The sequence below is a fragment of the Silene latifolia genome, chromosome 1, assembly GCF_048544455.1.
Source record: "Silene latifolia isolate original U9 population chromosome 1, ASM4854445v1, whole genome shotgun sequence".
In the NCBI taxonomy this organism is placed as follows: domain Eukaryota; kingdom Viridiplantae; phylum Streptophyta; class Magnoliopsida; order Caryophyllales; family Caryophyllaceae; genus Silene; species Silene latifolia.
In genome coordinates, this window is record NC_133526.1 from 22,844,968 (window position 1) to 22,872,697 (window position 27,730).

At 36.1% G+C, this 27,730-nt stretch overlaps 2 protein-coding genes across 9 annotated transcripts; both read right to left on the minus strand.

The window, feature by feature from the left end:
• Positions 1 to 8,087: 8,087 nt before the first annotated feature.
• LOC141641912 (uncharacterized) lies at positions 8,088 to 9,656 on the minus strand. Its single transcript, XM_074450557.1, has one exon. The coding sequence runs from the start codon at positions 9,654 to 9,656 to the stop codon at positions 8,088 to 8,090; it is 1,569 nt and encodes a 522-aa protein (XP_074306658.1).
• Positions 9,657 to 11,555: 1,899 nt separating this feature from the next.
• LOC141601252 (uncharacterized) lies at positions 11,556 to 27,059 on the minus strand. Of its 8 annotated transcripts, none has more exons than XM_074421536.1 (7): positions 26,710 to 27,059; positions 22,878 to 23,010; positions 19,547 to 20,240; positions 18,451 to 18,563; positions 14,644 to 14,776; positions 13,778 to 13,949; positions 11,556 to 12,612 (listed from the first exon to the last, which is right to left on the minus strand). In XM_074421536.1, the coding sequence occupies exons 5-7, from the start codon at positions 14,754 to 14,756 to the stop codon at positions 11,896 to 11,898; spliced, it is 1,002 nt and encodes a 333-aa protein (XP_074277637.1). In that variant the 5' UTR covers positions 14,757 to 14,776; positions 18,451 to 18,563; positions 19,547 to 20,240; positions 22,878 to 23,010; positions 26,710 to 27,059; the 3' UTR covers positions 11,556 to 11,895. The 8 variants fall into 8 exon arrangements, with proteins under 8 accessions (XP_074277637.1, XP_074277622.1, XP_074277633.1 ...); XM_074421521.1 differs by having other exon boundaries at positions 19,529 to 20,240; XM_074421532.1 differs by having other exon boundaries at positions 19,547 to 20,251.
• Positions 27,060 to 27,730: the final 671 nt, after the last annotated feature.

Genomic DNA, 27,730 nt, shown 5'->3' on the forward strand with positions numbered 1-27,730 from the left:
TCTCATTTAAATCAAACTCGGTTTCTTCTTCAACATCTTCAACAATCACTGGTTCAGAGGAAGAGCTTGGAACAGTGGAGCTTTTCTTCCGACCACCACGAGTGCGCCGTCCTACCATAGTGGAGATGGGAATGTCGTCGGATGATGGAGGGTCAGTGGGGTTTGGTGATGGTTGTGGGTTTGGTGGATCTGGGTTTGTTGAAGGAGTCGTGTTTGAGGTTTGAGGTGGGAATGCGTAGGAGATTTTGGTTGGGGTCATTGTTGGAGTTGTTGATGTCGGTGGGTGTGATGTGACAGGTGGTGAGGTCAAGTTTGTTGGTTTGATGGGTATGTGGGTATTGAAGGATGTCTTGACCATGGTGGGTTAATGGGTAGGTGAGATGAGGGAGTTTTGTGGATTTGGAGATGAAAGGTTAGTGGATTAGGATGTTTGGGACGGGTAGGCATAGGCGATGGGTTGAGGGAGTTTAATGGCCCATTAAATGTGGTAAGTGAGGTGGTTGGCCCAACTAAGCATATTTAATCACTCGAAATAAAAACGCAAGGTAGCATATAATAAACGTAAATTTAGATATGAAGTTGAGTGATTACCGACTCACAAATACGGTGTCAATTTTTGGTCTAAACATGATGTCAATGCACTTAGAACACTTAATAACATATATCCAATTTTAATTTAATCAATTAAGGAATTTTGTAAAACTCACACCAAAAATCACAAGCTATTAATTAACCCAATTTCTAATCTAAATTTCTCAAAATGTTCTCTTGCAAGTGGCTTAGTAAAAATATCGGCAATTTGATTTTCGGTCTTGCAAAAGATAAGTTTAATATGTCCTTTTTCCACATGATCACGAATAAAATGGTGACGAATATCAATATGTTTGGTTTTAGAGTGTTGAATAGGATTTTTGGAAATATTTATTGCACTCGTATTATCACACATTAAAGGAATGAAGTCAAAAATAATACCAAAATCCAAGAGTTGTTGTTTTACCCAAAGGAGTTGAGAACAACAATGTGCCGCACTAACGTACTCACTTTCGGCCGTAGAAAGAGCTACCGTGTTTTGTTTCTTTGAGGCCCAAGAAGTCAAGCAAGGACCCAAGAACGTTGCAATTCCGGAGGTACTCTTTCTATCTACCGTGCACCTCGCATAGTCCGCGTCCGAAAAGCCTATAAGATCAAAAGGACAATGTAAAGGGTACCATAAGTAAAGATTTTGTGTTCCAATCAAATACCGAAGAATTCGTTTAACGGCTTTGAAATGTGATTCTTTCGGATTTGCTTGGAACCTAGCACATAAGCAAACGCTAAAGAGAATGTCGGGACGACTTGCGGTCAAGTAAAGAAGTGAGCCTATCATACCTCTATACACCTTATCACTAACATTCTTACCGAGTTCATCTTTGTCCAATTTGGACCCGGCTACCATAGGTGTATCATGAGGCTTACCATTAGTCATCCCAAATTTCTTAAGCATTTCCTTAATATACTTTTGTTGATGGATCATGATTCCATCCTTTGATTGCTTAATTTGGAGCCCAAGGAAGAATCCTAGCTCACCCATCATGCTCATTTCAAACTCCGATTTCATTAGTTCCGAAAAATATAAGTAAAGGAGTTCATTTGTTGCACCAAATATAATGTCATCAACATATACTTTTACAACCAACAGTTCACTGGACTATTGCTTCAAGAACATTTTTTTGTCAACGGAGCCTCTTTTAAAACCATTTTCAATAAGAAATTTAGACAATCTATCATACCAACATCTTGGTGCTTGTTTTAAACCATAAAGCGCTTTGTCTAATTTGAAAACATGGTTAGGCAAATCATTGTTCTCAAAACCCGGTGGTTGCTCTACAAAGACATCTTCTTCCAAATATCCATTTAAGAAAGCGGTTTTGACATCCATTTGGAAGAGTTTAATGCCTTTGTGAGCCGCAAAAGCTATAAGCAATCGTATGGCCTCAAGTCTAGCTACCGGTGCATAGGTTTCATCGTAATCAATACCCTCTTGTTGGTTATAACCTTGCACCACTAGTCTAGCCTTGTTCCTTACAATTTCTCCCGAGTCATCAAGCTTGTTGCGAAAAACCCACCTAGTACCAATGACGGTACGATTAGGCGGTCTAGGGACTAAGTGCCATACCTCGTTTCTTTTGAATTGATTGAGCTCTTCTTGCATAGCAAGCAACCAATCTGCATCGGTCAAGGCGATCACATTTGAAGGTTCAATTTGAGATAGGAAGGCATTGTGGGCACAATACTCATTGAGATGAGCGAGATTGTTGACGGATGATCTTGTTCGAATTCCCGAGTTGAGATCACTTGTGAGATTAGTGAGTGGATGAGAGCTTTGATGTTTCCACTTCTTTGGAACAATGGTTTCTTGTTCCCCCTCAACAAATCGATCCACGATGGATGTTTCTATTGGCCTGGAAGGTTCTTCATCCTCACTGTTTTGGGTTACTTCAGTTCTGGAGGTGGATGCAACAGTCGTTGGGTCTGTTGCTTCCAGAGAAGAATCAGTAGCAGAGGTGCTACGTGTTCCCCCTGAATTGCTGATCTCCTTTGAAGGTGACAGTCTCTGTGTCTGTTGCAATTCAGTGCTGGGAGCTTCTTCATCCGTGAACACGAAGTCCTTTCGAACAAGACCAATTTCAAACTCATCATCCTCATCCTCATCATTATCATGCATGTTTTGTACCTGTCCAAGCACACTAGATTCATCAAAAATGACATGGATGCTTTCTTCAATTAACAAGGTTCGTTTATTGTAAACTTTATAGGCCTTGCTATGATCGGAGTACCCAATAAATACTCCTTCATCACTACGTGGATCGAACTTACCCAAGTTGTTTTTACCATTGTTATGAACAAAACATTTGCTTCCAAAACATCTAAAATATGAAATGTTGGGTTTTCTTCCACGTAACGATTCATAGGGAGTTTTATTTAATATACTCCTTATCATGACACGATTATGAATGTAGCAAGCGGTATTTACCGCTTCGGCCCAAAAATTCTTAGGCAACTTACTAGATAATAACATTGTTCTAGCCATTCCTTCAAGGGTTCTATTCATCCTTTCAACCACACCATTTTGTTGTGGGGTTCTAGGAGCCGAGAAGTTATGGTCTACACCATTGTCATCACAATAAGCACCAAATGATGAGTTTTCGAATTCGGTTCCATGATCGGTTCTCATTGAAACAAGTTTTAAACCAAGTTTATTTTGAATCTTTCTTAACCAAATTAGAAACTCATCAAATGTCTCATCCTTAGAGCTTAGGAAGAGTGCCCAAACGAACCTAGAGTAATCATCAACAATGACACACACATAACGACTACCACCTCTACTTCTAGTTCTCATTGGTCCACATAAGTCGATATGTAAAAGTTGCAAAGGTTGAGATGTACTCATAATTCTTTTGGATTTAAAGGAACTTTTAACATGTTTACCTCTAGCACATTCATCACATACTTTATCAAAATCAAATTTTATATTAGGAATGCCTTCAACTAAGTCAAGTCTTTTAAGGGTATTAAGAGTTTTTGTACTAACATGACCAAACCTTTTATGCCATAACCAAGGATCATTGTTCATTACACTCATGCAAGACATGGTGTGACCGGATAGAGAGTTTAAATTAGTTAAGTAAACATCTTTGACACGTCTTCCTTCGAGTATTAGTTCATTAGTAGTGGCATCAAAAATTCGACACATATTGGCACGAAATTCAACAACATTACCCTTATCACAAAGTTGAGAAATGCTAAGGAGATTATGTTTCAAACCTTTGACAAGCCGCACATTGTCGACACAAAGTAAGGATGACTTACCAACTTTTCCAATACCAATTACTTCACCTTTCTTGTTGTCACCAAACCTTACCGTGCCACCATCATATGCTTTAAGTGAGAGGAATTGGCTTCTATCACCCGTCATGTGACGAGAGCATCCACTATCCAAGTACCAATTGCGGCCGCCTCTCACCAAGCCCTACACAAGATTAGTTTTTGAGTTTAGGAACCCAAATGAATTTGGGTCCCTTTTTGTGATCAACATAACTTGTGGTGTCTTTCTTAATGTTCATTTCTTTCAATGTTTTGGTGTTCTTTTCAATGTCATCAAATCGTTTTGTGCATCCATTAAAAACATGACCATTGTCACCACAATAATTGCAAATGATGTATTCGGGAAGACCTACATACTTCCTTCCTCTAAAATCGTTTTTAGGCTTCGGATGCAACAATCGATCCGATTTCCATTTGAACCCCAAACCAGTAGATTTATCACATTTCTCGGTTTGATTCGTGAGGAAGTTTAACACGGTTTGACTTCCTTCCCATTTTTCAGTGATATTCTTAGCATTAACAAGTTCATTGGTCAAGTCATTGACACGAGAGAGAAGATGCAAGTTCTTTTCCTTTTCTCTTTTAAGTTCATCATTGTTAACACTTTCTATGGACAATCTTTTCTCAACAATGAAGTCATGGGTGTGATTGTTGAGTTTAGACACGAGATATATGATTCTTTCTTTGGACTCTTCATATTTAGATATCATCTCGTCAAGTCTCTTGCTTAGATCAACGACTTCATCGGATCTATGGTGAGGAGAAGACCTAGAAGTGCTACATTCGGGCATACCTTTTTGAAGGAAAGTAAGCCTATCATGGAGATCTTCTATTTCATTCTTGAGACAAACAACCTCACTTTTAAGACACTCATTTTCATTTTCCAACCATTCACTCTTTCTTTTAAACTTGTCTAAATCGTGGTCGGAAACAACAGGTCTTAGACACTGTTTCTCTTAAGTCTACAACTTCAACTACAAGGTCATAGATCTCATTTTCAAGAGCATCTTTGTCCTTCAAAATATCATCACGTTCCTTGGTTAGAGAGGAAACTTGCATCACCAAAGTAGTGTTGACATTTTCAAGGTCAGAGACATCCGTGGGGGTCAACCTAAGACGCTCAAGTTCTTTAGTCAAATGTTTGTTTAACTTGTTGACTCTTTTAACTTCATTATATGCCTCAGATGTGACAGTGACGCAGTCTGTTGCTTTTAGTTCATTTTTCAGATTAAAGTTCTCTTGAGCAATTTCCTCAATCTCATTTTGCATTAAATCAAGCTTATTAGTTTGAGACCGACACTTATCAAAAAGTTGGTCAAGAAGCTTACATACTTTCTCTTTGGAGTAAGTTCTAGCCTTGGCCTTTAGATGATTTACCTCGTTGTCGGAATCGGAGTCGGAATCGTCGGGGTTAGCCATGAGGCATCTTAAATGTTCAAGTTTTGAGGTTTTTGAGACTTTTTCTTTTACATGATTTGCAAGACACATTTTAGCCTCAAGTTCCTCCTCGATGAGTTCCTCATCTTCCTCGGAGTCGGACATTCCCCAAATAGCACTCATGACTCTATGTTATAGTCCTTTTTAACCTTTTCTCTTCTTTCCTTAGATTTGATTTCTTCCCACTTGGGACATTCTTTAATTTGATGAGTTTTATCACCACATTTAAAGCATCCCACGGTGGAGGTGGGTCGTTTCTTAGGAAAGCGTTTTTTCGAGTAATTATTAGTGAACCTTTTGTTACCTTGTCCATTGACCAACCCGGCTAAGTTCCTTGTGAACATAGCAAACTCGTCTTCCTCCTCATCTTCTTCATCACTTGGAGAAGATGTGAGGGCGAGACTCTTTCCCTTTGATGACTCACTAGAATGCTTATCGAGGTTAAACTCGTGAGCCATTAGTGATCCCATTAGTTCATGAAGAGATAGGGTTGACAAGTCTTTAGCTTCCTCTATGGCGGTGACTTTAGGTTGCCATTTAGGGGTTAGACTACGAAGGATTTTTCGAATGATGTCCTCGGACTCGAAATTCCTTCCTAGACTTTTAAGCTCATTAATAATACAAGAAAAACGTGAAGAGAAACTATTTAAAGACTCATCCTTTGACATTCTAAACATCTCATATTGTTGCATGAGAAGGTCAATACGGTGTTTTCTTACTTGGGACGTCCCTTCATATGCAAGTACAAGGGAATCCCAAATAGATTTTGCCGTAGGACACCCGGAGATTCGACTAACTTCCCCCTCACCAACACAACGTTGAAGAATCGACATTGCTTTGGAATTCTTTTCGGCAAGTTTGAAGTCGTTCTCATTGTAATTTCTTTCCTCTTTTGTCTTGGTGAAACCGTTAAGAATATTGGTTTCCTCAATGGCAAGAGGTCCATTTTGGATGATGTTCCAACATTGATAATCGATACTTTTGATGTAATGTTCCATTTTGAGTTTCCACCATCCAAAATTTGAACCGGTAAAGACCGGGATCTTGGAGTGTTTCTCGGAATCCATTACCCACGAATCAAACTCTAAGGCGGTTAGCCTCGATCAAGAGCACGAGGCTCTGATACCAATTGTTGAGTTTATGGATTCAAGTACCTAAGAGGGGGAGGGGGTGAATTAGGTACTCTTTTAATAAAATTATAACTTCAACTTTATTGGATTAAAGTAAGTTAAGGGAACAAAAGAGATTAGAAGATACTTTGAATAATATTGAAAGATTGAACAAGTATCACGATGAATGTTTGCTGAAGAATGAAAGCAACAATCGTTCTGACTGTATCTATTTGTCTCAGTTTGTGAAATATGACTGCAGACCAAATGCGACAGTAGGATGAACTGTTACTTCTAAGGTTAAGCGAAACAAAACAAACAAACAAAGTAAATTGCAGCGGAAATAAAGTAAACACTTGAACACGAGATTTTTGAATTGGTTCGGCAAGAAACTCAAGTGCCTACGTCCAATCTACCTTTTTATTACTTTCCTTTAGTGATCTACTCCGACAACTAAAAGACCCTTGTAATAAAAGACACCAACCTACTCCGGTTGTAAAGCTAGTACAAGAACTACTCCGTTCTTATGACAAGCTAACTCGCAACCTACTCCGGTTGCCAACTCACAACCTACTCCGGTTGTCAAGAGTAAAAGACTACTCCGTCCTAAACTCTACTAACACACTTAGAATGTTATGGGATCAAGTTTCCACTAACACATTCTTAACAAAGAATAGAGATGGACAACTTTTACAAGATCAACAATTCATAAGCAAGAGAGTTTAGTATAGAAAAGCAACAGTAGCCACGACTGTAAAAACTTGAAGACACTTGAAGACTTTTAAAGATTTTTGCAAATAAAACACGATTTTTTAGCTTTAAAAATAATTTGCAAAGATGGAAGAATTATTTCAGAAAGTCTTGGGGATTTATGAAGGTGAGGCACGGTTTATATAGAGGAGGTGAGTGAAGGGGTTGCTAGGGTTTTGAAGGGTCAAAGACCTCACATGTGAAGGGCAATAGCAACCACCCAAAACTTGCACCAAAGAGAGCTCTTTTGCAAAGGCAAGAATAGAGAAAGAAGGTTTGAAAGATATCCTTAAAAGCTCATGCAAATTCAGAAAACAAAGAGAGAAAAGACAAGTCACATGATGACAAGTTAACACTAAAATGGCAAAAAGCATTCTTTGTTTTCTTAAAGAGCCAAAGGGTTGAATTTGCATAAAGAGGAAACATTTTGAAAATAATAATTCAAACCACTCTTTATTGAAGACCACCTCCTTAATAAAAATCTGATTTTTATTTTTGAAAAATATGAGTCACGTGAAAGGCTTTTGAAAGATAAAAAGGGACTTCAAGTTTCTCGAGTTGTGGCAACAATCCAAGCAAATTTGTTTACTTGTAAAAGCAACATCGTGCTGGACTGTTTCTATTACTCTAATATACTCTACTTTCTCACTTGTACATTAGATGACACATGACTTATTACAATGGGATTAATAACAACTTCAACACTTCTTAATCCATGCTTGATATGATCATATATCCTGAAAAGGTAAACTAAGATGACACAAATCAAATGGGCATGTTATCATCAACATAAGGAACCCAACAATAGGTGCCATTACTGTCCAATCGTCGGAGTCATTATAACAAAACTCGGGCAAAAAAGACAAAATATGTCGGGTGTAAGGTTGCCATGTAAACTGATCATGTCGCATTGAATCAAAAGCATCCCTATACCCAATTAGTGTGGTCCGCCAAATTAGTAGTCAATATTCCATATCTATGTCCACCATCATGGCAAATTGACCACTTCTCTATTCCAATTTCAACAACATATTGTTGTGCCTCTCTATTCAACTCACCTGGGCGACGAAATCCTATGTCAAATTTCTTGTTTTGTAATTGCATTGCCGTTGACCCAAACATTTCTTTAACTGCATTATTTCTAAATCTTGTATTAACATTTGAAGCCAAATGACGAATGCAAACTCTATGATAAGCATACGGCTCCTCCCACCCACTACCAACTTCACTCATTGCTTTCATAATCCCTTTGTGTCTATCGAAAATGACACACAACCCACTTCTTTTGGTAACAAATACTCTTATGCATGACATAAACCAAGGCCAACTATCGGTATTTTCGGCTTCAACAATAGCAAAAGCAACCGGGAAAATTTGATTATTAGCATCAATTGACATAGTCACAAAAATTGTTCCCTTGAACTTTCCATATAAGTGGGTTCCATCAATGCTTAAAACTGGCCGACAATGTTCAAAGCCATCAATACATGGTTTAAATGCCCAAAAAACACGCTTGAATTTTTGCACATTTGGGTTCGTTGTTGGTGTTGTATAAAATTGAACAATAGTGCCAGGATTAGATTCTTTTAAGCCTTGCATGAAACGAGGTAGCAACTCATATGATTTATCCCAATCTCCAAATATTTCCTCAATTGCTCTTTGTTTTGCATTCCAAGCTTTGGTGTATGAAATTGTGTAACCATACTTATCTAAAATATAAGTAACAACAGGGTTTACTTTATATCCCCAATCTCCCTCAACAAGGTTACGAATCTCATGACTTATGAATGCTCGTTTCAAATTCATGTGGTCTTGAGGTACCATGTCACAAACACAAGACTCATCATGAGGACCTTTGTATGTCACAATGGTAAAAACTTCAGAATGAAAGTCTTTTTGTGTAGCCCTTAACCGCCAATTACATGGTGTAGGAATCCGGCCACATTTGAAGGTAATAGTATTAGGCTTTGATTCGGCAACTTTGAAAAATTGATTTGCTTTAACACAATATGATGTCACCTCATCGCTAAGTGAAGCTTTGTTTGGGAACACTTGTCCAACCGCAAACTCTTTCCCATGTTCATATCTTACCATATTTTCCCAAGTTTTCCAGCTATTCAATTCATCCTCATCTAATTGATCAATCTTATTAAACTCAACAATGGGAGCACTAGCAAAGACAAGATCATCATCACCATCTTCTTCATTTGCCAACAAATTCTCATCAAGTATTGCCAATTCCTCATCAATCTCATCACCTTCTAAGTTACCATAAAATTCCCCATCATTTACGTCATTAGTTTCAAGTGAAACAAATTGAGCAACATCATCTAGCCTAATACTTGGTGTAGGAGTGACAATTTGACTAGTAGAAACTTCTACAAATATGTCCATTGAAGGAGCATGTGAATGACGAATACTTGCCCGTAACGCTTTAAAGGCTCCCTCATTATTAAGGGGAACAATTTTGAAACACCCGGCACTTGGAAATTTCATCATTACCTTCAATTGAGTACCCAAACTTTGAACACCGATTCCCTTATATATCTCTTCAACTAATTCAAGATATGTCATCTTTGTACTAGCTAGAATAAAACATTGATTCCCTCCTCTATAAGTTACACATCCATTTTGCTCCAACACTTCTCCATCCCAATAACAAATAAGAGGAAAATCACAAATTTCCATTCTATAAAAAAAAATTGAACAAATTTAGTATAAATCAACTACCAATAACCTAATTTCCCTAAAATACATACCTAAACAACAATTAAAAATCATAAATCGTTCATCCTACCTAATTAGGGTTTTGAAAATTTGGGGTTTTTTTTAAACAACCTTAAATTAACACATATAAGTTGTAGATCTAGGCACAAAACAACATAATTACCAACAATGAAGACAAAATAAGCAAAATCTACATTCAAAAGATGAAATTAAATAAGTTAAAAGAATTAAATTACCTTGCTAATTAGGTAGAATGTATAATTTGAAAAGCAAAAACCCAATATAATGCCGGAGATACGCCGGAGATTCGCCGGAGATGAGTGTGAGGTGAAGAAATAAGAAGGGGAGTGAGGTTTGTTGAGGTTTGTTCTATCGCACTTGGTGTTTGTGAGGCGAAGATGATGAATGTTTTGTTTAATTTGGTAGAAAGTGACGGATATACAACAACTGTTAAAAAAAAAAAAAATCTGACTAAACACGCCATACGTATTGGCGTGTTTCTCTCTTAAGACACGCCATTACGTATGGCGTGTTCTATTTTCTTCCATTATGGCAGCTACTGGACTTGGCTAAGAATTTTGGGCTGCTAAAACACGCCATACGTAATGGCGTGTTTCCATCTTAAGACACGCCATACGTAATGGCGTGTTCTATTTCTTTCCTTATGTTGCTACTGACTTTGGGTTAGAATTTCAGACTGTCTAAACACGCCATATGTAATGGCGTGTTCTTTGAACTAAACACGCCAATACGTATGGCGTGTTTAAGCCCCATACAAGCTCGTCAAAACCGAGCCTACGTGGACACCATTTCGATAAATGTTTTCAAAACCGACCCAAAACGACAATTCTTTTATTTTTGAGCATTATTTCAAAAAACGGACTCAAATTTAATCTAATAGAAAAGACTCAACACTTTCTATAACATACGAGAATATACTACAGTTAGGGTTTTCAAAATGAAGAGATAAAATAATCGGGTTTTATATAATCGAAAAGTTTCAAATTTTCCCGCCTAAAACATATTTCCTATTTTTATAAAATCTCTTATTTATTTTCCAATTTTGATATAATCCCTTATTTAAAATTCGTCTCTAAAATTTGTGTGTTAAAAAATTCGTTCTTTGTATGCTAAATCGTACCTAAAAGATATGTTAATAAAAAATTTATAAACAATTTCATTAATTTTGTTTAAAAATATACACATTTCATAACATTACTCAATTTTTTGGATTAGTTTTATAGTTATTTTTTTTTTTTCAAAAATAAAAACTCTATAAATACCACGCATTCATTGCGCGTGATCTAAACTAGTTAAAATAAAGAGATTATTTATTAACTTAAACCTTGAAATTTAACTATATTATTGTCTTCTCTATTATCTACTCTACACAACTAATATATGAGCATTCTAGTAGTTGCTTAATTTGCTTGTTCACAAACATTTGCTCTAAAAAAAGGGCCCCTCCCTTCCACGTTACGATTCAGTAATTTTCGGTTGACCTCGGATACATTTTCTAAGAAGTGAGAATAGAATTAAGGTGAAAAAATGGTTATTAAGCATGGATAATAAATAATATAGTGTAGTAATTCATTTCGGCGATGATAAATTTAAATGAAAAACATAAATTCTCAACTTTTTGCACCCAAAGTGTGGAGGGCAGCAAACTAAACACACAGAATTCAATTAAGAATCCGGGTTATTTGATACTCCTGAGTCCTTATTCATTTCCGGTCACCAGGAACAACAAACCTCTTGCTGTCTTCTTGTTTAATGTGAGAATAAATCTGATACACATCATTAAGTACGATACAAAGCTCTTATAAAAATTAAAATTGCATATAGTTCATAAACCTTACAGTATGATAGTAACCACCAGTTCCCTAAGAAACCTTCCTTTTAAATGTAAACTACTAAAAGTTTGAGTATTATTCGAACTGAAAACAAGCACGACTACAAATTACCAGCGAAATGATACTGGACACACCGGCAGGTTATGAAAACCTTTTTACAAGTCAAAGATGGTATCAAAGATCACCACCAGTTTTATCCGAGTACTCTGAAGAAAAGCAGTGTGATCAATAAGTAGCCTGAGGTACCCCCTTAGCATAGCGGTAATGCATAAAATGCCTCTGTTAAGCAACAACGCGTCCTGGTTATTTTGAGCCGATGCGATCTGGCCTCCAACCTTCAATATAGTCTCAACAATATCCACACGCTCAAGCAGCATCTCATATACAATATCATCGTTCATCTCAACCGAACATTCTAGTAAAGGACGGTAAACTACTTCATCGATAGCTATATCCCCCATCATGGTGTATCCCATAGTACACACCCCGTTAAGTTTCTCAATAACAAAGTTACGTGGTTCCGAAGCGGTCACAATAGGAAACAAGCTTTTCTCACACAACTGGTCTAATGTGTTGAGGAATTGCTGGAACAGAAGTTTTTTACCATGGACAAGAAACAAGGCTACAAAGTTCTTCAGGTGCCGTTGCATATCGACTATGTCGTCAACACTTGCTCGACATAAGAATGTTCTCACCAAATTTAGTAATTCAGCTGGATTAGTATTCTCTACTGACAAATGATCTAGAAGCTGGGTTGCTTTATATAGATCAGTTAAATTGCTAGCAAGAGTAGAATTTTGGCCGAGAGATGCATCTGAATGTGAAGCTTCGATTTTTGCACTACACAAATTCGAAGAACTTGCTAGAACAACCTACACGAAATCAAAAAATCAGGATGGAAATAGCAACAAAACAGGGTTTGATATTAATTATAATATGTTTCCATAAATATTAATCAAATTCATTCAAAAAAAATCCAACTAAACTCGAGTATTATGATTTCCGACCACCACCCTATTCAAAAGGAAGGACTCTCTGGTTACTACATCAAGCCACTCAATCAATGTTTCAGAAACCAATCATTATAATCCATAGCATATAAATAGCCATCAATCAATGTCACAAAAACCAAGAATTAGGATCCATAGCATACAAACAGACATTGTATTCTAACACCCCCAAGGCCTTAACAAAAGCATAGTCACACTTAAATCATATTACCTCGAAACTAAATCTATTGGATCCTTTCTCTGTTTTAAGTTTAATGCCTATCACACAAGGCCACAAGGTAAGTCCAAAATAACTCTCAGTATCAATGGTTCTCACCATTAAAAAATGCTATTTAAGTAACTAGAAATTACTTGCAATCTACTCAAGTACTCATACAACATACATCCAAAATTACGTTTATGTCTAGCTGAGCGACTTTAAACTGAAGCTTTGGTAGAGGTCTAGATGGTAATTCATCACAATGTAAATGTTTTTTCATTTACCTTCAAAGAACTTCAAATGCATTCAATTATAAAAAATATCACCCCAGTACCTCAAGGGCTCCCGGAAATGGGAAGGTACAGGGGTCGGATGTACACAACCTCATAATTCACCAAACGTAGAGGTTTCCGGATAACCCACAATGAAAATTGTGCCCTATATACATCAGTGAGTTCCACTTGTTGACAATAAGAAGTGCATGCAATTTAGCAAGTCCTTTTGCTATATTCCATCATATTCCATAACCGAACTCATAATTCTCGGGGCATAAAATGCTTTATTAGTGTTCCAGACAATACAATTGAAGTCACTATCGAGAAACATATCCAAGAAACATACTAAGTATGCTATTATAAGTAGTTTAAGTACTACACTATCCCAATGCCATGTTCTTGTTCAAAGCAAGATAATGGGTGGGACACAAGCAGCTGAACCACTATAATAACAAAGAGAGGCTGTGTCTAAATCTCATGACAAATTGGAACTTCATTAGTGACTTCATGAAAATCATAGAGGGTTTTATAATCCATTTGAAAAGTTAGTTACCTTCGATAGTATGAACTGAGCGCTTAAATTCCCCGCTCTTGAACACCTCACAACTAATCCGCCTATTTCCGATAATTGCTCGTGTTGAATACCGGAGCATGGGAATACGTCTTTGAAAGATATAGATTGTAAAACATCTCCATCATTGATAAAATCACGGAGTGTTTTGGACCTGGAAAAATATATGAACAAATTTATGATAACCTGCATTGTCAGAGAATATACATCCTTTGTGGGCGCAAATTACAGATGAAACACATGACAACAACATTACCCCAATGGCCCACTGCCTCAAGGACACCCACAAATTGCGGGTAAGGGGATCGGATGTACACACCCTTACCCTTCTGTTAGTACAAAGTGGCTGTTTCCGAGTGACCAAAAATGAAAATTGTGCCAAGAGTTGCATCAAATAACTGCTACTTTGTAATAAAACGAAGTGCAGCCAATTTACATTAGTGAGCCATATCGTTTATTCCATCATAAACCAAAACCAAAGAGTAATGTCTTTAGTTCCACCGGAAATGGAAACATGAAACACGCACGCACAACAATAACAACATTACCCCAGTGCCTCAATGGCCCCCGCAAATTGCGGGGTAAGGGGGGTCGGATGTACGCAGCCTTACCCTTGTGTTAGCAACACAAAGAGACTGTTTCCTAATGACCCAGCGTTGAGAACTGCATTGAAGGACCGCTACTTCACAAAAGAAAGAAGCGCAGCCACTTTAGTGAGCCATTTTGATTTATTCCATTATAATCCATAACCAAAAGAGTAATGAGTCTTTGGCTCCATTGGAAATGCCACATACATAAAATAAAATAGAATATTCATTTCACAAGGGTATAATCATATTATTTCTTACACAGAAAATGCCCTTGCCATGTCAGCCGCTCCTCCTGGTTGTTGCCCCACGCGGGTCATGATTTCTCTTAAAGGATCCTGCGGTAAATTCTCAAGTCCCTTGGAATGTGCCATGACTTCTGTTGCAATGGTGACTGTAAAAATGCCAAATTATTCAGTAAAACAACTGCTTTTGTAAATCAGCATCATGTCTATGGGCATTAAGAATCACAGATATTCAGGGAAGTTTATAACAATCTGCAACACTATAGCAATTTTTGAACAAAAGAATATACATTAACCCAAGATAATTGTTTGCACTCCACATACCCGGAAATAGAGAGCTGATAAATCTAGGAAAGATCATATATCAATGAAAATTATAAATAAAACAGTGAAACTCAGGTTTAGTAAATACATGTACCTAGCCTGAGTCCAGACAAACCCTAGTAAACCCTAATTGCAACTGCTTTGTCTTTATTAGCTTTCTTATCAACTACGATGTGCAGAACAATAACGTAAGCAGTTATCGCTGAGCAAACATGTTAAGACAAGAAGAGTCTCCTCCATTCAACTTTTAAATAACCAAGCAGAAAGGCAACCTCAACCTAACCAGCATATTTTACAGTTCGAAGAATTGCGTTAAATTTGTGAATGGGTGAAAAATGGCTCACGCAATAACTTGAAACTGACTCAATTTCAACTTTAAAGCTATACATGAGCATGTATTAGGCAAAACATGTTCCTTGTGTCACAGAATACGATCAACATAAAAGAAGCAAACAGGAGAAAAAATGTAATGACCCGACAAAAGGAAAAGATAAAGAACTTATCCAAAACAAGGAACATTAAGAAAATTGAAGAGAGCAGGAGAAAATATCGGCACATAACAAGTTCGAAGCAGGTGGTATCACACTAGTGCTTTGACCTTGAACATCATAGACTAATTATTGATGTTATAGTTTCTAGTTACAGATACACAGTTAAAAGCATGAGTAGTAAAAGACATTAAAGAAGATCTACGCGGCCATTCTAAAAAGCAGTCATCCTTCAGTTCGATAAATATTTCGTTCATTTAAAGTTGAAGCGTCCTTCAGTTCGACTAAAATTTCGTACATTCAAAGCTAAAGTTGAAGCCCTTGTAGCATATTTTTATACAAAAGCAAAGAACCAAGAGAATGTAAAAATGCATCTCATTATATATCCCACCGTTTCCGTGTTACAGGCATCTTGTGAATGACACAAATGATTCAGAACGGAGTAGGTTGTACGGCTAAGCTTATCAAGTGTGCTTATGATTGTTTTAGTTAACAAGACATTCATGGCCTCAATTGGAAATATAGGTTAACTGATGTAACTATGACTAATATTCTATCCATTTATGATGACTTTTACAATCTCTCCTCAAGGATTTAAAGTTAAGACTAGGAGAAACTCCTCTCCACATTGCTGTTTACTTTTTTACAGCATTAACTATATTACCTCAATAATATCTATCATTCTGACTTCTAGGAATAGTTATTGCTTTGATACGGGTTTTAGGGTTGAGCTAACAGTTTACACAAACATCGCGTAGGTAACAAGTAACCTCTACATAAACATTTAGCATATAGGCATTCATAGGGTTCATGAACTTGCCTGCTGAGCCTAATTGAGATTCAATCAAATATATAGTTTTTCACGTCGTAACATAGTTTTAACCTTCAAATAAGATAATTTGGTGGTTAAATGCTCTAAAAGGTCATCACTATGAGGCACTGATCTACGATAAGCAAATATACTTTAGATCGAATTATAATTTATGCATCGTTATAAGACAATACACAAAATTATACGAGTCTAACTCAGTCGATTTCCATAATTAATTGACAGATTGAGGTTTCAGTAGATGTTACAGACACAGAAACAAGCATAGATACAGTTCCACATGCATTTTAAACAGGAAGACTGGATGAAGCTCGATTTTTACTGAAGTTTTCAAGCTTAAGGCAAATAAAGTCGACCACGGACTACAAATGTACCATAACAAACATTTTTTGAAATCATATATAAAATTATACAGTTCTTTGTGCATCATGTGTTAGACCCACCGCAATCCACAGTGGATCGTGACCATTTTAGCCATCATACAACATCAGTATATACACAAAAATTTACCAGTTGACAAAAGATTTATATTTAAAAATAATTTCAGATCTGTCACCGGAAATATATTTCCCTTGTCTAATCAATTTATAAACACACACCACAAACTCTAAATAAAAGACCCCTTAAAATTTATCACCCAAGAAGTTAATCAAGCCACTGAAAGAATTAAATAAAAATTGTACCAGAACTTAAGAAAAACAGTACTGATAATAGCACAGACATCAAAACAAATGGTAAACAAAAATAAGCAAAGACTCTATGCATGAAGTGCTAAGAGAAATTAAGATAGGGGACGCCTCACATCTCATTGATGACTGAAATTTCCTCACAGACGGCTACTCTGCACCCTTAATCACTGGTTGATGTTTTTAAACTTCACTAACAAGTCCTATTAAAAGAACCCTGAATTTGGATTTTTCCTAAAGTATTCACATTTATTGTCGATATCTTACCAAATATGATGCACCTCAGATGGCGTTTCTAGCTGTTACTATGCAAATTGGTCTCACTTATAAGTTGTAACCGCTGTAAAAAATCATATTTTGAAGCTGACTCAAATCATCTTATTTAGGACATTTACCAACAGGATTGTCTTTTAATTATTCGAGGGGATGCATCCGTTTTACAACTGAGGCCCATACAACCGTCTTATTGAGAATTTGAATGATCAATCGTATACTCTAGGAAAACTGGAGTGTCACATATTCCCTCCATTTCTTTACGTTCTCCCATTTTTCAAAATTTCCCTCACGTATTTTGAAATGTGGAATGAACAAAGTAAAATAGAGGTTAGTACAAAACTTTTACAACTTAATCGCTTATAGAACAATTTTTTTCAAACAATTTTCTACCTATTATGACACTTTTGTCACAAATTAGTATCTCAAATCAACTTTGGACAGCTTTTCAAGTGATTTCCGGCCTGATTTTCAAATTATATTCATTTCATTAGCCATCAAAAGGCACAAAACATTACAATACGGAATCAAACCAACTAAAAATACCAGGAAAGTACGTTTAAAAACTGACCGGATTTTATTTTAGGTACCAATTTGTAACAAAAATGACATGATAGGTAGTACTTTTTGAAAGCAATTACATTAGGTAGTCATTTGTACAAAATGTGTATATAATAGGTAGTAAATACCAATTTAGCCAAAATAGATAAGTATATGTAAATTTTGGTATCTCTATCACGTTATATATGTAACAAGATCAGCAACCATTTTATTTGTAATCATCCCAAAATTTACCAATAAATCTCTTCCAAAACATTTCTAGTTTTCTACAGATTAGAGATGAAATAGAACTATAGCAGCAACATTACAGAGACAATCTGGATCAAAGAATGAAATCTCATAGGATCGTTGAGCTTTTATATACATTATTGGAACTTACGTACTAGCAGGGACTTATTATCCAACCCTCTATTTGTATATTGGTGTCACTCCCCTGGCGTTTTCTTGTACATGAACGTCACATATTGTCCTTTAGACGATATCCCCTAATAAAAAATAAAAAATAAAAATGTAGTGGCAAGGATGGCACTAGTGTCGCATACTTATTATTTCTCCTAGCTTACAGTAACAATGGAAGCATTTGCTACCATAACTGAAATTAATTTAGTGCAAGAACGAAACCGAAGCAACAACCATGGAATGTAAAACAGTAGAGAACATACCAGCCTCAGATTAAATGTTGATATTCTTCAGCAACCTTATCTTTAGCCAAAAAATTGGAAGAGGGAAACCAGAATATTACATATCAAGCAACCAAGATCACGTTTCACTTCGCCTGCCAAAGAATTTCACATACACTCTTTAAACCACTGGACAACATCTATGATCTAGGTCCTTTGAATATAACAAATGTTAGTAAAATGATCTGAAATCATGCAATGAGTGTTTCTTTGTGAATTAAATCACAGTATAACATAGAATATTGTGATACATTTACTCATTTTTCCGTCCAATTCTAAGGGAACCAAAGATGGTAACTTTTGGCTATGCTATATGATAAAACTAAATCAAAATTATTAGCAAAACTCTATACGCTTCTTTTTCAGAAAAGAGTATATGATCGTCTAGTTTTTTTGGGTATGGCCTTATATGCATACAAAAGAAAGCAAGTACCATTTTTTTTAGAGTTAATTGATAAGCAATGTTTTTTTATACTCTTTTTAAAATTGCTAACTTTGAAAAAGTTATTTGCAGCTCCTAAATTTTGAGAAGATACCGCTCAAACTTCCAGTTAGAAAAAATGAGGAAACCGAAATACCCTCCTTGTTAATTCGCACCAAATGACTCTCTATTGGTTTCTTCCTCCCATGTCCCCTTTGAGTGAAAATGTAACAGATCAGCAGTTCATCAAGCAGAGGATTCATAGAAGTTGATACCAACAATACATGAATATCACAGTCTGCAGACAAGACACGTGAATCAAAAGAGAAGTAAAATTCTGTTTCCAGAAATGCCATGTCTTGTCGGAACAATGCTAAGTAGCAGAATGAGTAGTAATGGGTATAAACTTTCTTCAAAGAAAAAAGAATAGCAATGCTAAACTCATACTTTACTAGTCCCAAAAAAAATTATACTAGAAACTGTGATAAGACTAACTAAGGTGCACCAGAGGAAAAAAATAGAAGAGAAAAACCTAGACTTCTGTAAAGTATCTCTAAACAAAGCTGTAAAGCCTGCTATATGGCAACAATGGTAAAAAAAAAAAAGAAAAAAAAAAAGAAAAATAAAAAAAAGACACACCACCAAGTTACGGAGAACCTTGTTATCTGCAGAAAAGGGCATCAAAACTTGATAACAGTAATCCCCAAGCACTCTGAACAAATGCTTCATGGTCCATAAGCTGCCTCAGTTGCCTCCTAAGTCCTAACCATAGCAATTAGGGATGTGATACCGCAGCTGATCAGCACCATTTTAGTATTACCACGAATCGATGCCACCTGGCCTCCTACCTTTAATATAGGTTGGGCAATATCCAAACGTTTAATCACGGTCTCATACACAGAATCATCATTAATCTCTATCGAGCACTGAAGTAGAGAAAGGGACACTTCTGCGCCAATTCTTACATCTCTCATCATTTTACGTCCCATATTACATACCAAGTCAAATTTCCTGACAAGGAGGTTAAGAGGGTCCAAATTGACCCCAAGCCAAATAGCGTTGTTCTTACACAGTTTGTCAAGAAATTGTTGATTATAACGTTTCTTTCCAAGGGCATTATACAAGGCGATGAAATCATTTAGGTGACAATATATATCAACCAAGTCTCCGGCCTTTGCAGATTAAAAAGCTTGGTAGAGTTAGTGTTTTGAGATGATAACTGATCGATAAAATGTGTTGCTTTATCAAGATCGCTTAAATTTGGAGTAGAATATTGATCCAGGAACCTATCAAAATGTGAAGCCTCCTCCATCTTTGCATTGCACAACTTTGAGGCACTTACCATGGCAGCCTGTACATAACCTAGAATCATGTTGGTAAAAGGACATAAAGAGGCTTGTACAAAATCCATTTCATTACTCATAGACTTCTTTCTAAGTCATGAAATTTTATACTCCCTCCGATCCACACCAAAGGTAACACTTACCTAAAACGGACGATCCACGATCCATACCAAAGGTAACATACCTTATTTGGCCCACAACATTACCAAATTGTCCTTATACCCATTTCATATTTACACAAAATGCCATTACATATCCGTCTTAATCTATTTATTATTTTATAATATCGTTGGATTTGAATTTTATTTATTGTTTTAGATTTTGTAAGACTTAAGTCTTCCGCAGCAACGTTTTAATTATTTGATAAAGTTTTGAGACATGTATTTTGTTTTTAAAGGTTGACTTTGTATTTACCTTGCACTTGGCATTTTCAGCTAAGTGTGGAGTGACAGGCGTGAATTTTCCATCTCTACTTTATCGTTTTGGTCGTGAAAATTTAGGGCTGTTACATACCATCCTACAATTAAACCCACAATTACATGGCCCACCTATTTTTTCCCTCTTTACCCTTACTTTTTCCACCTTTTCTTATATACTCCATTTTTCCCAATGTTACCTTTGGTGTGGATCAGAGGGAGTAGATCAGATTCATCAGAAAACTTCAATTTTGATTCTCATTTAATTTTCAGAAATATTAATCAATTCACCAAAGAAAATCCAAGAAAACTTCAGTAGTAAGTATGATGATCTACTGATCTCATACAGCCACCCTATTCTCAAGGAATAATTCATTGGCTACAGCATCAGGCCAATCCATCAAATTTTGGGAATACCATTCATATAGATCCACACTCCACAGTATTCATATAATGCATTAGCACTCATAGAACATCACAAAATCAACTCAATTTAACGAATCCTTCATGTGGTCTAGCACCTATGACATACAAGAGCACTCCAAAATGAGACAATACTATTGTGGTCATTACTCAGGCTGTCAGGCAGATGTTCCTAATATATGGAAATGAAATAAGAAATATAATTTTCAAAAGCTGTTTACTTTAGCTAGTATAAACTGAGCATTGGAATTTCCTACTCTTGCGCATCTGGCAACTAATCCACCTACTCCGAGAGTAATTCGTACACTCGTGCAACCGGGAAAGCAAGTTTTTAAAAGATATTGCATGTAATGCGATGTTATCCTCGGAAAAGTTTCGGAAAACTCTGGAACTGGACATGGAATAATAATTACAAAAACTGTCATGTAGGCATCACAAAAAACACCTGAATGAACCTTAATCAATAAATCCATCAATCATAATTCATAATAAAGCACATGGAGCTTCAACATCATCAGGAAATGTGCATACGGCTCATGTTCTTTTATCACATTCCATTATAAGGCTCATGTTCTTTTATCACATTCCAACAGGTTTGTTAAATTTCACAAAATATGTGAGGGGATTTTGAAAAATTAAACAGCCTACTTGAATGGAAGGAGTAAACGTAGACCATGTCAGTTACCATTAATTCTCATAATTCCAAATATAGTTACCGTAACTCAGAAGCAATTCTAGATTTCTAGGATTAGACTTCTTTATCCTACAAGACCAAGTAAGAGTCTCACCATAAGCTCATACACTCAATAGCACCAAATCCCTATTTTTTTTTTTTTTTCAAACCTCATCCTTTCGGTTGTCTCGTAACATCCCAACCCTTCCCACCAACCTTACAACGACCACCACAACCAGATTCACCCTCAACCTACCGCAAGGACCGTCAAAACCACTGTAGCTAAGTCCATCCTCTCCGGTAACCACCATCCTCTCCCATCCCATCCAAGATATCCCATACAGCACCTCTAACATCAACACCGCCCACTCTGACAGCGCCTACCACACCTCACACACACACACACACACACACACACACATAGTCAATTACATTTGTCAGCAAAGGTTCTGGGTACTACTTTCCACTATATTTGGAACCAAATAATACTCTAGGGATGGCTGGTGAACAAATTTAAGGGTGGGGTTAAACTAAGGGGCAGTGGCAAGGGGTGTTTGGGGGTGACTGGTTTGATGATGGCTGGGGTGGGGGAGGCCATCGTGGTGGCTGGTAAAGACCGGTGGTGACTGTGGGAAGCAAAAAGAATTTTGAGTGGTAAGAGTGGGACAAGAAGAGAGTGATAGCCTGATAAGTTTGACTTAAATTTGGTCTTATGGTATATGTTGGCCTTGTACAGAATTCTGTAGTTCAAACTTCACAGTCATCCACTTCACGCTTCTGCCAAAAGAAAATCTCATAACAAGGCATAGCATGCCTCCTATGCAAGTCTAGATATCCCACACAACTCTTCTACACTTTTAAGACAAAATACAAAAAAATATGGAAAATTACTATGGTAGAATTAATGTTACGATTATGAAAATTTAATGATATTATACTTTAGGTCACCAAAGTGGAAAATAGTTATTAGGGCACCATAATAGAATTATTCAAACCTTAAAGACGCCATAGTGAAATTAGGCCAAACGGGCACCAAAGTGGAAATAAAATATCAAACAAACATGAACGGCAACACGCATCAGGAGGAGTAAATTAATGTTCTGATTCACAAGGCAAATTTATATTATCCTTACCCAGCGAAGCTCCTTGCAATATAAAATGCTCGTTTTGGTTGGCGTGCTACATGAATCATAACTTCTTGTACAGGATCCTTGGGCAAATGTTCAAGTCCCCTGACATGTGCCATACCCTACGTTGAAGTAATGACTGCAGAAATTCAAAATTCACCAATTACAACTTTTTTATATGTTCCAAATTAACCAATTACAACTTTTTATATGTTTAAAATTAATCGATTATAACTTTTTCATATGGTGGCATCATGGATATGGGTATTCAAAGTTCCAGACAATGAGAAATTTACACAAATCAAACAATGACCATCTCTAAAGGCATATCACACATAATACCCTACATTAAACAAGAGTCCTTAGGAAAAAAAGAGAGGGCATTTCTATAAATGGAGCATATATTTATATTTCAATGACATAGTAGGTGTCCAGTAGCTAAATCAATCTGAAAGGTTCATATTCCAATCCACAGTCAGGGAAAACCCTAGTAAGGCCTATTGCAACTGTTTTCTTTATATACCGTACTTAATTTCTGACAACTTCATCTCACACCTTTGAGATGTGACGAAAAAAAGACCTTCAATGTACAGAACAACACCTCAAGCAGTTAGCAACTTAACAAATATATAACGGAGTATGTACAAGAAGAGTACGCTTCATTCAATTGCTAAAATAGCATGAAGAAAGGTTTCTTACAGCCAAAAAGATAGAATTATGCATTAAGTGTGTGAATGGATGAAAAACCGCACAAGAAAATAATAACGTTCAACTTGTATGCCATAGCATGTATATTTGAGTGAAGAATCCAGCAGTCGAAGATAAGACGATTAAAATTTTACGAAAAAGTAGAACATCTAGAGAAACGAAATAATAGAGCAAGAAAAGATGTCTGAGCATAACAAGATTTCATGGCAGGCTGCAGGATCAAACTACTCGCCTTTTACCTCTGTAACCATATACTAATTCTACATTATATGCCAGATCAAAGTAGTTATCGTAGATCTAGTTCCACAATATTCAATTAATATTCTCTCCTTTCAAAGCAAATTGTGGAACCATTCCTTAGTCTGTTAAAATAAAAGCTGAGATAAAAGAAGGAAATAATGCATCTCTAGTTTGCTCGTTTATGAATAAAGAAGGGGTTTAATATATAGTTTGTACAGCTACGCTAATCAATCATATTCAGAATTGATGACAAAAAGATCAGGCCTCAATTTGGTAAATATTAACTGAATTCATGAAAACCTGACTAATCTTCAGTTTATTTACTACGACTTTTCAAGCCCTTCCTCAATGAATAGTATAACAAGTAGAAACCCTTTTCTCAATAATGATCTTTCCTTTTTAACTTTATCAAGATTTCATTACTTGAATAATAAGAATAATTCTGGCTTCTCAGCCAAGTTATTGCTTTTGAAAGGGTTTCAGAGTTTGCTAACAGTTTACAGAGCATCACGTAGAAAACAAGCAACCTTAACATAAACCTCAATGTGTGAAACAATAACTTGGTATCAATAGATTTCAAGACGTGGCTTGCTGATTCAATGATATATAGCCGAATCTTAGGCTCCTAACATAGTTTAAACACTTAACCATTGTAACTAGCTAAGGTTGTTAAATACTTAAATGCTTTAAGAGGTCATCACTCATCAGTACAGGGCTCCAACCTAAAAGAGTCAAACAACTTAAGATCATATTTCCTCCTTTTTCTTTCTCTCTCATATTTCACTCCCTCTGCTCTTCTGCTCACCACTCTCATCGACAACAAATCACAGTGGTTAGTTAAATTCTTTCTTCCTTACGAAATTACTTTAGTTAATATGCTTCAGTTATAGTGTTTAACTTTGCTTTTTTTTCCTTTTGATTTTGTTTTCATAAGACATGGAGGCGACAAAAGCAATGGTGGCATTATATGGAGATGTTGTTTCTGAATGTTACGGCTACAGCGTGGTTGATTCAGGTTGGAGGTCCGGAAAATGGGTCATTGGGATGTCAACTCTAATCTCACTAGCTATTTTTGTCAATAACACTAGCGGTTTGATTTGTAGCTCTAACCCCGGCTTCTTTTCTTAGGATGGATTACGGGCATCATCCAACTTTTTCTATACGAGTATCACCCCCCATGATCTCCTTTTGTACATGGACGTTAGGGCTTAAATACTCACCCCCTTGGTGTCCTTTAATGGATATGGTCCAAGTGAGAAGAGTGGCGTTGTTTGGACATTCTTTGTAGTAAACTTGACATTGTTTATTCTAGCATACATTAAAATCCAGGATATGTACCAACTATCATAATTTTACCGGTTTAGTACAATAATGAGATTGATTACCACAACACTCTCCTATGAAATAATAACCACAACACGGGAAGCAATGAACACGGTTTGCACAAAATCAGATTAAATGTACAACATCCTTTAGTAAATGTAACTCTAAATATTAAAAAGGATAAAATCGGAAGACTACATAATAAGAAACTGAGCTTGATTTATTCTACACTTGCCATACACATTCACATTACTCTCTGAACGTCCAGATACCATTTATATTCAATCTTCTACAGAGCATACTAATTCATAAACAAAAAAGGATGAACCATATACATCAAACATCAGCTACAAAGTTCTTATCATATGGTCAAAAAAGTCATAGCATAAGAAAGACTCGTATCATTATCTAAAATAATGCAACAAGTTCTTTCATCGTGAATTAATCAGAAACATGTAACATCAGGACTAGTATACTTACTCTTCATCGATTTACAATTATACGATGGACTAAATCAAAATGATTCATAAAACCCTCGTTTTTTTTCATGAAACAATACGTTATCATCTCGTTTTTTGTTAACGCCTAACCTCTACTTCTCTAGACGGGAAAAGAATGCATACATCCGACCTCTCTTACCTCACTCGAAGCAGGAGCTACTTTATATTAACTCAAGTAATTACTATATAAATATTATAACAACAATATAATTCATTTTTAACAACTCCATTAACTCCATCAGCACATGTCGTCGACATTTTACAATCTTGGCCAAACCAACCTTACACTAAGCATTTTGCATCAACCTTCAATGGCACATGAATTAACATCCACTGTTAACTCTTCGAATCAGATTACGCTATGAATAATGATCTTAAAATAGCACAGGGATAATAAAGAGTACAAAAATAGAAATAATTGCATTCTAACTCGAGATTTTAAAATCAAATTCATAGATTTTGATATAAATACTAAACATTGGCATCAAAACTACAAGGGATATTCTCTCGTGTACCCTGAACTTTTTCGTTTTCTAAGATGTATCCCTCTTTTCTTGCAAAAAATTTTTGACCGTCAATAACTTTTGGCTACAAGTTTAGAATACGATATTTTTTTTTTCAAATTGACCATCTGTAAGAGGTCTTTAGTTTGAAAAAGAATTCACCGACGTCTCAACTCGAAGTCGGGAATTATGATCGGTCAAAGTTTATTCGTTAAAAAAGTTTTGACCAACCATAACTACCAGTTATGAGTTCAAAAAGCGGTGATTTTTTTTTTCAAATTCAAGGTCTTGACGAGATAATTGGTTTGAAAACAAAAATTACCGCTTTCTGAACTCGTAACAAAGAATTATTGTCGGTCAAAGTTTTTTCGTGAAAAACGAGGGGAACACCCTAAAAAACGAAAAAGTTCAGGGGTACACGAGAGAATATCCCAAACTACAAAATCAGTCCATGCAAATGAAGATTACTACCCAGAAATTCAACAAATCATGTTCATTAACAAAGTTTACGATTACAAATACTTAAAAAAAAAAAAAAAGATAGGAATAAGTAGAAAAACTTACAATGGTATGAAAATATGGCAATATTTCCGCATTTTCCTTGCTTTTTCTTTGGATTTGGAATCCATGGTTGTTTGTAAACACATTGTGAGTAAACATTGTCTCATGATCATCTTCAGGAAACCTTATTGCAAAAACCCTAGCAAATTAGGGAAATTGAGTGATGATTGTACAAAAGAAGAACACGAGTCATACGACAAGTAGCCTCGTAGAGTCCTAGGGATACCATTTTCCCTCACAAATGACCCAAATAGAGGAGAGAGGGAAGCACATGGGGTGCCCTCACCTTGTCTCCCTATCCGTTTTATGAGTGGTATTATCCGTCACTTATTCTGACCCGTCTTCAGCAAGATTAATTGATGTTTGAGATATTTGAAGAACTCTCTTATGTTTTTAATGTTTTAGCTCATTTCAGAACAATAAGTGTATTATACATTCGATGTAGTACATCAGATCGTATAATTTTTTAACATTAAGATAAAAAATTTGAGTTTTAATTTTAACATTTTGAGTTTTATCATAAAGTTTTTGAGTTCATTTACTTACACATTAATCCCAAAAAGTCACATTATAACTCAAAAAAATTACATATAAGCTTAGAAATATTTGATTTTTGACATTATAAAACTAAAATGTAATTTATAAACTCTATTGTTAAATTCAACTACGGGCCTGGCCGCACCCAAACGGAAGAGAAAGAGTCCACAACGTAGGCCCAAGAGGGTTCCACTCTAAAACCAATTGGCTGTAGAGGGAGTAGCCCCTTGCCTTATAAAGTGGTAATTCTTCTCCTCTTTTATCAATGTGGGACAATTCTCACATGTAAAACTTTGGGTTTCTTCACATCTATATAACTAAAAAAAATACACAAAAATTCAAAAAGTCATTAAGTATGAGGTAGTACATCTGATGTACAGTCTTTTTTCTCATTTCCGAACCCGTGAACATTAGGGACCAAGAGATGGATTATACATTTGATCTATTACATCAAGATGGTATAATTTTGTGCATTAAGATAAAGTTT

Bases quoted from the DNA above. Each gene is read 5' to 3' on its own strand.
- LOC141641912 (XM_074450557.1), bottom strand. From the start codon at position 9,656: ATGAAATTTCCAAGTGCCGGGTGTTTCAAAATTGTTCCCCTTAATAAT.
- LOC141601252 (XM_074421542.1), bottom strand. From the start codon at position 14,756: ATGGCACATTCCAAGGGACTTGAGAATTTACCGCAGGATCCTTTAAGA. The intron at 13,950-14,643 runs GTAAGAAATAAT...ATATTTTTCCAG, and splicing joins ATGGCAAGGGCATTTTCTGT to GTCCAAAACACTCCGTGATT. The intron at 12,613-13,777 runs GTAACTAACTTT...GATTTCGTGTAG, and splicing joins CTCAGTTCATACTATCGAAG to GTTGTTCTAGCAAGTTCTTC.